The 12,097-nt window shown below is 43.1% G+C and overlaps 1 protein-coding gene across 2 annotated transcripts in view; it reads right to left on the reverse strand.

Moving 5' to 3' along the window:
* Window positions 1-915: 915 nt before the first annotated feature.
* acaa2 (acetyl-CoA acyltransferase 2) overlaps window positions 916-12,097 on the reverse strand; it is a 58,457-nt gene continuing 47,275 nt past the window's right edge. For both annotated transcript variants that reach the window (XM_073064075.1, XM_073064074.1), the window contains 2 exons: window positions 9,818-9,972; window positions 916-1,313 (listed from right to left, as the gene is read on the reverse strand). In XM_073064075.1, coding sequence (XP_072920176.1) covers window positions 1,229-1,313; window positions 9,818-9,972 — 240 coding nt within the window. In that variant the 3' untranslated portion in view covers window positions 916-1,228. The remainder of the gene's footprint in view (window positions 1,314-9,817; window positions 9,973-12,097) is intronic.

The raw sequence follows: 12,097 nt of genomic DNA on the forward strand, positions 1-12,097 counted from the left end.
CTTAGTCTCCCATTGTTTGGTTCTTCAATAGAGAGCACTTCCATTAAAGTTTCCTTGGTTAGGCTAAGACGACCAATCAAATTAATACAAAATTAATGGAATTCATGGAATGCTACTTTGACAGCAACTCACACGAAGGAGGATACATCAAGCTCATGCGGGAACTCTGGCAATAGCACAGACCGTCATCCACATTCATGGAAAAACAACTGGTTACCCAGCAATCATATATTTGAGGGGCCGGAGAAAATCCATGGCTTGAAAGAGCAGATAGAAAGGATATGGAAGGTTAAAGCCAGAGAAATCCCAGTAGTGATAGCAGCACTTGGGACTGTGACACCTCAACTGGGAGAGTGGCTCCAACAAATCCCAGGAACAACATTTGAGATCTTGGTCCAGAAGACTGCTCTACTAGGAATAGCAAGGATACTGCGCTGAACTTTCAAGCGGGAAAAATAAACACACACACACTACCCAAAAGGAGTGAAAAAGAAAATTAAATACTCACACATATATCTATATTTCTTATCATTAAGTATAGGGTTCTTATTATTATGTGTGTCAATGTACTGCTCTACCGCAACACAACAAATTTCATGACATATGTCAGGGATATTAAACCTGATTCTGAAGTTGATCCTTGGCCCTTGAAGATTTCAGGTCACCTATACATTACGGGTTTGAGCCAAAAGAAAAAGCTCTAAATTTCCATGACATTTGATCCATTTTTGAGTTCAAGTCTCAATTATTTGAATACTTGGGCAAAATTAAGAATTTCTCCCAATAATCTTAAAACCATGGCTTATGTTGTCCAACATTCTGTTGTCTGGAACAGATATTTTCCAAGAACAAAGGATTAAGGAAATTTTTAATTTAGTTATTTGAAAAAAACAAATTAAATATTTTTAGCCAAAATGATAAGTAAGATTAGCATTTATTTGGCATATTTTAACAATTATATACTTTTCACAAAATTTCCATTTGATTTTTTTCTTGCATAGCTATAAGTAAGAGGTCAGTTCATATTCCCTGCACTGGTATTTTCCACTTTTGAATTATTGCTAATTTTTGTCCCCCGAAGAAAAGAATTACAAATAATTTGGTTGCATACTCTTTGAAAGGAGATGAAGTTGGATTTGAGGAGGAACGGTTGTGTCAGAAACAGAGGCTGCGACAAGCACCTGATAAAGTGGCTTTGATCCTGTAGCTGAATATTTATTGTGTGATTTTACTTCATGTTCTCAATCATGAGAGCGATCCCTTGGCCACCTCCAATGCACGCAGAACCCACTGCGTATTTACCTCCCCGGCGCCTGAAACAACAAAAAAACAATGGAAGGGACACATTCAGAATTAATATTTATCAACAGTTTTTTGATTTTTGAGATGATTGGGCCATTTTGCCCCCCATCCCCAGCCATCCAATTACATAGAATATAGAACAGTACAGCACAGGAACAGGCCCTCCAGCCCATAATGTTGTGCCGAACTAATTAAATTTGTAATCAAGTAGCCAACTAATCTCTTCTGCTTACACAGTACATTTCCCTCCATTTTCCTCATTCATGTGCCTATCTAAATGTCTCTAATGTGCCTGCCTCTACCCCACCCCAGGCAGCACATTCCAGGTACCCATCACTCTGTGTAAAAAAAAACTTGCTTCTCACATTTTTGAAATCAACACATCTCACCTTAAATGCATGCCCTCTGATATTAGGTATTTCAACCCTGGGAAAAAGATATTTTCTGTCTATTTATGTCTCTCATAATCCTAAAAGCCTCTATCAGATCTTCCCTCAGCCTCTGCCACTCCAGAGAAACCAACCCAAGTTTGTCCAACTTCTTGTTATAGCACATGTCCTCTAATCAGGCAACATCCTGATAACAAACACACACACAGATGATGGAAATCCAAGGCAAAACACACAAAATGTGGAGGAACTCAGCAGGCCAGGCAACATCTATGGAAAAGAGTAAACAATTTACATTTCGGATTCATGAAGGGTCTCAGCCCCAAACTTCAACTGTTAACTCTTTCCCATAGATGTTGCCTGTCCTGCTGAGCATCCTGATAAACCTCTTCTGCACCCTCTCCAAAAACTTCAATCATAGCTTATTTAAAATTACAATTTGCCACCATTGGCCTTGACAGCCATTCCTAATAAAACTCTTAGAAGATTAACTTTATTTATCATATGTACATGGAAACAGACAGCGAAATACATCAAATCAACGTGGATTAATTGCGGATTAATTCTGACTACCCGTTGTAGAGCCTTCCTTTCCGTCAGTGTAACTTCTGTACCATGCAGTGATGCAGCTTGATAGGATGCTCTTTAATGCATATCTGCAGAAGGACACGAGTATATAGACATACATAATCCAGCTCTCTTTAGCCTCCTCAGAAAGTAGAGACGTGGGTGAGCTTTCCTGATCGTGTAGAATGTGTTCTGGGACCATGAGAGGTTGTTTGAGATGTGCACTTCTAGGAGTTTGAAACAGATTTCAATACAGGTAAGTGTACGGTGATGCATTTTGGAAAGTTACACCAGTGAAGGATTTGTATTATGACTGGCCGGTCACTGGAGTGTTATGGAACAGAGGAATTTAAGACTACAAGTCATTGTTCATTGGAAGCGACATCACAGGTAGACAAGGTGGTGAAAAAGACATTTAGCATGCTGGCCTTCATCAGTCAGGGCAATGAGTATTGGAGTCGGGACATTATGTTGCACCTGCACAACCCACGAATGAGGCTGTTTTTGGAGAACTGTGTGCAGTTTTAGTCACTGTGTTATAAGAAGGCTCCTTAAGGTTGTCATAGTCGGAGGAGGTAGTGGGATGAGCTCCCTTTACCTATTAGATGCTCCCATATGACAACCAAGTCCAGTTCCTGGCATTCATACATGGCTTAGGTACCAAGCCCGAGAGAATCTTTTATACCAATAGAAGAAGGGTCAAAGATGGGTTACTGGTGCCTTAAAACCATTTGCTCTGGGCACATGCGGCTTATCGGCCGGGGTTGGCATCTCATCAAGTCAAGTCAACGTTTATTGTCATTTCGACCATAACTGCTGGTACAGTGCAGAGTAAAAATGAGACAACGTTTTTCAGGACCATGGTTTACATGACACAGTACAAAAAACTAGACTTAACTATGTAATAAAAAAAACATAGAGAAAGCTATACTAGACTACAGACCTACACTGGACTGCATAAAGTGCACAAAAACAGTACCGGCATTACAATAAATAATAAACAGGACAGTAGGGCAAGGTGTCAGTCCATGCTTCGGGTATTGAGGAGTCTGATAGCTTGGGGGAAGAAACTGTTTATATAGTCTGGTCGTAAGAGCCCGAATGCTTCGGAGCCTTTTCCCAGATGGCAGGAGGGAGAAGAGTTTGTATGAGGGGTGCATGGGGTCCTTCATAATGCTGTTTCCTTTGCGGAAGCAGCGTGTAGTGTAAATGTCCGTGATGGCGGGAACAGAGACCCCGATGATCTTCTCCGCTGACCTCACTATCCGCTGCAGGGTCTTGCGATCCGAGATGGTGCAATTTCCGAACCAGGCAGTGATGCAGCTGCTCATGACGCTCTCAATACAACCCCTGTAGAATGTGATGAGGATGGGGAGTGGGAGATGGACTTTCCTCAGCCTTCGCAAAAAGTAGAGACGCTGCTGGGCTTTCTTTGCTATGCAGCTGGTGTTGAGGGACCAGGTGAGATTCTCCGTCAGGTGAACACCAAGAAATTTGGTGCTCTTTACGATCCCTACCAAGGAGCTGTTGATGTTCAGTGGGGAGTGGTCGCTCCATGCCCTCCTGAAGTCAACAACCATCTCTTTTGTTTTGTTTTGTTTTGTTTTGTTCACATTTTGTTCAACGGTTGTTGGCTCTGCACCAGTCCGTTAGCCGCTGCACCTCCTCTCTGTAAGCTGACTCATTGTTCTTGCTGATGAGACCCACCACGGTGGTGTCATCGGCAAACTTGATGATGTGGTTCGAGCTGTGTGTTGGAGCACAGTCGTGGGTCAGCAGAGTGAACAGCAGTGGACTGAGCACGCAACCCTGGGGAGCCCCCGTGCTCAGTGTGATGGTGTTGGAGATGCTGCTCCCGATCCGGACTGACTGAGATCTCCCAGTCAGGAAGTCTAGGATCCAGTTGCAGAGGGAGGTGTTCAGGCCCAATAGGCTCAGCTTTCCAATCAGTTTCTGAGGGATGATTGTGTTGAATGCTGAACTAAAGTCTATGAACAGCATCCGAATGTATGTGTCTTTTTTGTCCAGGTGGGTTAGGGCCAGGTGGAGGGTGGTGGCAATGACGTTATCTGTTGAGCGGTTGGGACAGTACGCGAACTGCAGGGGGTCCAGTGAGGGGGGCAGCAGGGTCTTGATATGCCTCATGACGAGCCTCTCGAAGCACTTCATGATGATGGATGTGAGTACAACGGGACGGTAGTCATTTAGGCAGGACACTGAAGACTCCTTCGGCACGGGGACGATGGTGGCGGCCTTGAAGCACGTTGGAATGGTGGCGCTGCTCAGGGAGATATTGAAGATGTCAGTGAGAACATCTGCTAGCTGGTCTGCACATCCTCTGAGCACTCTACCAGGAATATTGTCTGGTCCAGCAGCCTTCCGTGGGTCGACCCTGCTCAGGGTTCTTCTCACGTCGGCCACGGAGAGACACAGCACCTGGTCATTCACAGGAGGGGTGGACTTCCTCGCTACCACGTCATTTTCCGCCTCAAACCGGGCGTAGAAGTTATTCAGCGCATTTGGGAGGGAGGCATCACCTGCACAGTCAGGTGATGTTGTCCTGTAATTGGTGATGTCCTGGATGCCCTTCCACATGCGCCGCGTGTCACCGCTGTCCTGGAAGTGACTGTGGATTCGCTGGGCGTGTGCACGCTTTGCCCCTCTGATGGCTCGGGACAGTTTGGCCCTTGCTGTTGTTAGAGCTGCCTTGTCGCCTGCTCTGAAGGCGGAGTCGCGGGACCTCAGCAGCGCACGCACCTCTGCGGTCATCCATGGCTTCTGGTTGGCACGTATAGTGATGGTCTTGGACAGAGTAACATCATCAATGCACTTGCATCCTCTAAGTTGGTGGAGACGCCATCGGTTGCAGCCTCCCTGAACATGTGCCAGCCAGTGTGCTCAAAGCAGTCTTGAAGAGCAGAGATGGCTCCTGCTGGCCAGGTTTTCACCTGCTTCAGAGCTGGTCTGGAGCGCCTGACGAGCGGTCTGTATGCTGGGATTAGCATAACAGAGATGTGGTCTGAGTAACCGAGGTGGGGGCGGGGCTCTGCCCGGTACGCGTCGGGAATGTTTGTGTAAACCAGATCCAACACGTTCTCCCCCCTCATTGCAAAGTCCACATACTGATGCAACTTGGGGAGCACTGACTTAAGGTTCGCGTGGTTAAAATCACGGGCGACAATAAACAGACCATCAGGGTGTGCGTTCTGCAGTTCGCTAATAGCCCCGTACAGTTCACAGAGCGCCTCCTTAGCATTAGCACTGGGGGGAATGTAGACACCAAATATAAGGACAGAGGTGAATTCCCGTGGCAAATAAAATGGTCTACATCAGACTGCCACAAACTCCACTAACGATGAGCAGTGTCTGGAAACCAGCACAGAGTTCTTACACCATTCTATGTCGATATAAACACAGACACCACCACCGCGAGCCTTACCGGAGACAGCTGCATCTCTGTCCGAACAAAACAAAGCTAGCCCATCTAGCTGGATGGCAATGTCTGAAATCCCATCAGTGAGCCATGTCTCTGTGAAGACAAACGCGGAGCAAACTCTGTACTCACGCCGAGTATTACGTTGGAGTTGGATGTAGTCCATTTTATTGTCCAGGGAGCAGACATTGGAGAGCAGAATGAACGGGAGAGCTGGCCGGCTAGGGTTTGCTTTTAGTCTGGCACGGACCCCTGCCCATTTGCCTCGCTTCTGCTTCCTCGCACATCACTTTCGACGTCTCCATCTCCATCTCCGGCTCCCAACATCAGACAAGTCCGAAGATTGTAGGCCCGTTCCCCTCAGCAAGTCGACATCGCGTAATTCAGACAGCAGATCTTTGTGGAGGTTTGTTTTTGGACGATCTCTGTATTGTAGTAGTATCTGGCGATGGTAGATAGCTGCTCTGTTATCCATGTGCCCTAATCGAAAATTGTGTATCAAACTTAAAATAGAAAATTAAATTAAAGTCTGAAAGGCCGCTGCTGCCGTGCCGTGCCGCCTCATGGGATTTACGTAGGAGAAGGAAAGCTCTGAACTCAAAACTCTACTGCTTCACAGCTATACCCGCTCAAGGGGAAGGCTTCAAGAATAAACACTGAGGAAAATCTGGAGCTGGAGTCCCTAAGGCAGTTCTATGTTGAGTTCGATGCTGACTGGCAACTCCAGCGATGCCCCAGTGCCAAATCGTATTGTTGTCTGCCATTCCTTTGGACTCGCCAGCTGCATGGAGAGGAGGTGTCTGCTGCATTGGCAACATATCTTACTGCGCTGGCTTGTGTATCACGTAGGAAACAACGTCCACGGTAAAATTAGATTAGCTTTGTCACGTATACATCATAAAACATAGAACATTACAGCACAGGTACAGGCACGTCACCCCACAATGTTCTGCCAGCCTTTTAACCTACATATCGGATTGACTGTATATGAATAAAATCAGCACAGATGCATAATGCAGATAATGGACTGCCTTCATTGCCTTCTTGTATAAAGTCAAAATATAAAATAAAATGATCAAAAATCACTGCTTAACATAACACAAGCACATGCAACTGACACTATTTAAAAACTGTTTGCTCGGTAATGTTAGCTCCAAACTTGAAACCGCTGTAAGCAAAACTGTTACGAATTGTTTTACTGCTTATTTCTTGTCACCCATCAGTGACAAAAATCACTACTTACTGAACACAAACACATGCAAATGACATTACTTAAAATTTGCTCACTCTAAACACGGTAGTGTCTAATGGCTACACAAGTGCACTCATCTGATGCTAGTTAGAAACCATTCGTGAACATTCTTCTGTCCCAATTAAGTGGCGTAGTGTCCCAAAATTACAAAGGGAATCTCAGCTATTTTCTCAATTAGTTCTTGTTCTTTAAGTGGGTAATATATATATTTTTTTTCATATACTTTTATTTCTGTAATTACTTGAAAACGCAATAAAAAAAAGTTTAAGAGTTGTCCCAAATAAGTGGCTGCCCTGATTAGCAGATGGCTCAAGTAACTGGAATGCACTATATTTCTTACTGTAATTTATGTTTTTCTGCATTGTACTGTACCACTGCCACAAAACAAATTTCATGACACGTCTGTGATATTAAAGCCAATTCTGAAAGAGGGGTGATCACATTTGTTCGATGGTTATGTGCCGTGTCATATGACACAGGCGACCATAGTTTTTCCACGATCATGTTTGTTCTTCACAAATTTCACTACAGCAGTGGTTTGACATTGCCATCTTCTGGGCAATGTATTTTTTTTTGTAATTTATTTTTTTATTGAAGTTCATCACCAAACAAACATTTCCATAAGATGTATTTCAGACATTATACATATATATCATATAATCATATATATCACAAATCCCCACAAAGTACTTATCTGAGGCATACACTTATAGAAAAGAGTGGAAAGAAAAAACAAGCAAAAGGAAATAATTATGTACAAGTAGGGTGTGATTTTTTTTAAACAACAGATTCATTGATTTGTGAGAATAAAATCAGGCCTATGAGGCATTATGTAGTTAAACCATTTTTTTCCAGTATGAATCAAATTATTCCAAATTGGATAAAATTCTCTTACGTTTGTTTGGATTTAATAGCCCATTGACATTAAAAGAAATGAATTTTACCTTGTCCTTAGCCATCTGTATTTATCTGTCAATGTATCATTGAAATTAGAATAAAACTTAATCGATCTACTCCCTGAACAAATACGAACCAAGAAACGCAAATAATAACAAAAATGGCAACAAACGTGCTGAGGTCTCTAGTAGATGACCCTGCATTGAGCTAGAGGAAATGTCTAGCTGTGGGGGATAACCCCTCCTATTTGTGAGTTGAGGGCCCCCATTGCAGTATTCATAAAAGTCAGTGAACAAATCCATTACACAGAAAAGATTTCCCTGTGTACCCCTCCTATATATATACACACACACACACACACACACACACTACATACATATATATATTCTCATTTTGGTGGGGAAAAAGGAGTAAGTGAGCGAATAAAGAATAACAACTAAGTAATATAAAATCCACATTATAATAAGTATTTCTCGAGATAGGTATATCACCGTGTACTTTTGCTTCAGTTTAGCTTCTCAACATTTTTAAAGTTAGCCAAACCTTATGGCTCTTCTGAAAGGTGTGAGGACTGTCTTTGGGAAACTCCCGGTCTCTTCCTGATATATTTCTCTCAGCCTCCTCCCATCTCCTGCCTTCTCGATTCTCGCACTATTTCCCAAGCGGAGCGGGATAATTCCTCAGCCAGGCTTTCCCTCGTTTTGGTCATGCTGACGAGTAACCCTCTGGCCTTCATATCTGTAGTCGCCTCTTCCACTGTCTGGTACAACCGTGTCCCATTGTCATAAAACACTCGAAGTTTAGCAGGGTACGGAGTTTGAAATCTAATCTTATTTTGCTTTAGTACTCGCTTTACTTCAGAGTATTCTTTGCATTTCTGCAGGACCACGGGGGGGGGGGGGGAATCTTGGTCGAAATATATTAATTTATCATCGAAAAACACTCTCTTCTTACCCCAGGCCCTTCGTAGAATCTCTGCCTTGGTGCTGTACCAAAGGAATTTAATTATTATTGAGCGTGGCTTTCTATTCCGGGTAGGTTTCAGGACGAGCGCACGATGGGCTCTTTCGACTCCCAGCTTCATAGCCGAGGGAAGATCCAGCGCGTCCCGCAGCAATTTTCCGACAAACTCTGTCATAGACGAGCCCATTGCTCCTTCGGGAAGGTTGTAGATTCTGATATTTTTCCGCCGTGATCTTCCCTCCAGGTCAAGCAGTTTACCTTCTTGGTGATGTAATATTTTTATTGTCTTACTCAGTATCCATTCCACGTTTTGGACGCGATCTTCCACCTTCTCAATTCGAGTCTCTGCCACCGCTATTTTTTGATTGACGCTGGCGAGCTCTGACTTAATATCACAGAGCTGCTGTTTTATATCTTTCTGGACCTCCATTATTTCTTTCAGGATTTCGATCACATTCGCCGCTTCGCCTGAACGAGGCCCAGTGTCTGTCTCGCTAGCATGCGGTTGGGTAGGAGAGCCGCTCGCTGCACTCTTCCTGGCCGCAGGCTCCACAGTATCGCTTTTTTAATTTCCATTCCTTTTCCTCATTCTTGCCCCTCTTTTCAGTTCAAATATTTTTTGAAAAATATTATATTTGATGGGTTAACGGGGCTTAATACGCGTTTTTCCGGAGGAGCTAGTGACTTAAGCTGCCATTCTCGACGATGACATCACCGGAACCCTGGGCAATGTATTTTCAAGAAGGGTGACTGCAGCCATTATCAATATTCTTCAGAGATAGTCTGCTTGGGGTCAGCAGTCGCAAAACCTGGACTTGTGATAGGTACCAGCCGTTCCATGGCTTTACATGACCCAGATTAGGGGGGAAGAGTGGCTAAGTAGGTGCTACAACTTACCCAAGGCTAGCAGAGGGATGGAGCACCTTACACCTCTTTTGGTAGAGATGCATCTCCAGCCCACCACCCTTGACCATAAAGAAATGGTTAAAATTATGACAGGCATATTTGTCGTACCTGAGCTCATGAACCAGATGTGCTGTTATCCTGGTTCCTGATGCCCCCAGAGGGTGTCCTAATGCAATAGCGCCTCCATTTACATTGGTGTTTTCAGGATCCAAGTTCAGAGCCTTCTGCACGGACAAGAACTGAGGGGCAAATGCTTCATTGACCTTTTGGTAAAAGACACATCACAATCAGTGACAGCATACTTTGAAGTAAAGGACTTTGACCAAAAAATAAAATGTTCACCTTGGTTACTCATTTACTAACTCAGTGAATTGCTGTACCTCAGCTTAGAATTCCCAACCCAGCTCCCACCATTCATACAACTTTTAACATAGAACACTACAGCACAGTACAAGTCCTACATCCCATAATGTTGTGTCGAGCTTTTAACCTACTCCAAATTCAATTTAATCCTGTCCTCTTACATAGCCCTCCATTTTTCCATCATCCATGTCTAAGAGTCTCATAAATGTCGCTAATGTATTTGCCTACAACCACCCCTGGCAGCGTGTTCCATGTCCCCACCACTGTGTAAATAAAAACACTGACATTCTCCTTGTACTTTCCTCCAACTAAATTAAAATTATGCCTAATTGTATTAGCCATTTCTACTGTGGGAAGAAGTCTCCAGCTGTCCACATGATCTATGCCTTATCATCAAGCTCACCTCTATCAAGTCACCTCTCACCATCCTTTGCTCCAAAGAGAAACTCCCTAGCTCACCCAACCTTTCCTCATAACATATGCTTTGCAATCCAGGCAGTATCTTGGTAAATCTCCTCTGTACCCAGTCTAAGATGTCCACATCCTTTCAATAATTGGGCAACCAGAATGAACACAGTATTCCAAATGTGGTCTAACCAGGACTGTTTCACAAATAGTATGAAGACAGGTAAAGAAGCTGGAAACATTTGTCCTCCTAACCCTAATTCATGCATTGTTGGAATCTGGTAGGGCATTTTAATTACTTAACACCACACAGAGAATTGTGTTACCTCTTAAAATGCCTACCATTTTACAATATACCCTTCGGAGGACATTCAACTTACTCTTGGTAAATCTTCTCTGCACCCTTTCTAAATTATTGGCTTAACTATAATTTGCTCCAGAGGAAACTGAATAAAAAAAATTTGCTACTAATCCAATACTGCTTAGAAAGTTGTGAATGTTGCAGGACCCATTACCGAGCACTCTGTTAAAATTTTGGATAAAGCAAATCCAGATTCACCAGTACCACCAGATTCAGGAACGGTTATTACCCCTCAACCATCAGGCTCTTGAACCAGAAGGGGTAAATTCACCCAACCTCACTTGCCCCATCTGTTTCTATAGGACTGTTTCCACAACCTATAGACTCACTTACAAGGACTCTTCATTTCATGGTCTCAATATTTATTGCTTATTTATTGTTATTATTGTTATTTTGTTTTTTCCTCTCTTTTTGTATTTGTAGAGCTTGTTGTATTTTGCACATTGGTTGTTTGTCTCTTTCTTATGTATGTTTTTTCATCGATTCTAATGTGTTTCTTTGTAATTATTGTGAATGCCCCAAGAAAATGAATCTCAGGGTTGTATATGTACTTTGATAATAACTGTACTTAGAACTTTGGTGTTAACATAAAGTATTGTGATGCAGGAAATCTACCACAGAGAAATTAAAGTTACACTTTGTGGAGGATCAGAAAACACGAGTCAGGCACCTTACGTTGTTTGAAATAAGAATCTCAGGGTTGTATGTAGTGACATGTATGTACTTCGATAATAAATTTACTTTGAACTTTGAGAAGGAAATTGCCACCAACAGGATAATGAGGATTCACAAAAAAGGATCAGAAAAAAAAATAGCAGGGCATTTAGCGCCTCAAACACTCTGACATTCATTCAGTCTGCAGCTGACCTAAACATAGCAGCCTTTAATTTTTTAAAAATTTAGTGATACAGAATGATACTAGGTTCTTTTGGCCCAATGAGTCCACTCCACTCAGTTACACCCTTATGACCAATGAACCTACTAACCTGTACATCTTTGGAATAGAACCATAGAACACTACAGCACAGTACAGGCTCTTCAGCCCTCCATGTTGTGCTGACCCATATAACCCTTAAAAAATGTACCAAACCCACACTACCTCATAACCCTCTATTTTTCTTTCATCCTTGTGCCTGTCCAAGAGGCTCTTAAATACCCCTAATGTTTTAGCCTCCACCACCATCCCTGGCAAGTCATTAAAGGCACTCACAACCCTCTGTGTAAAAACCTTACCCCTGATGTCTCCCCTAAACTTCTCT

The sequence above is a fragment of the Hemitrygon akajei genome, chromosome 13 (assembly GCF_048418815.1).
Source record: "Hemitrygon akajei chromosome 13, sHemAka1.3, whole genome shotgun sequence".
Classification (NCBI taxonomy): Eukaryota; Metazoa; Chordata; class Chondrichthyes; order Myliobatiformes; family Dasyatidae; genus Hemitrygon; species Hemitrygon akajei.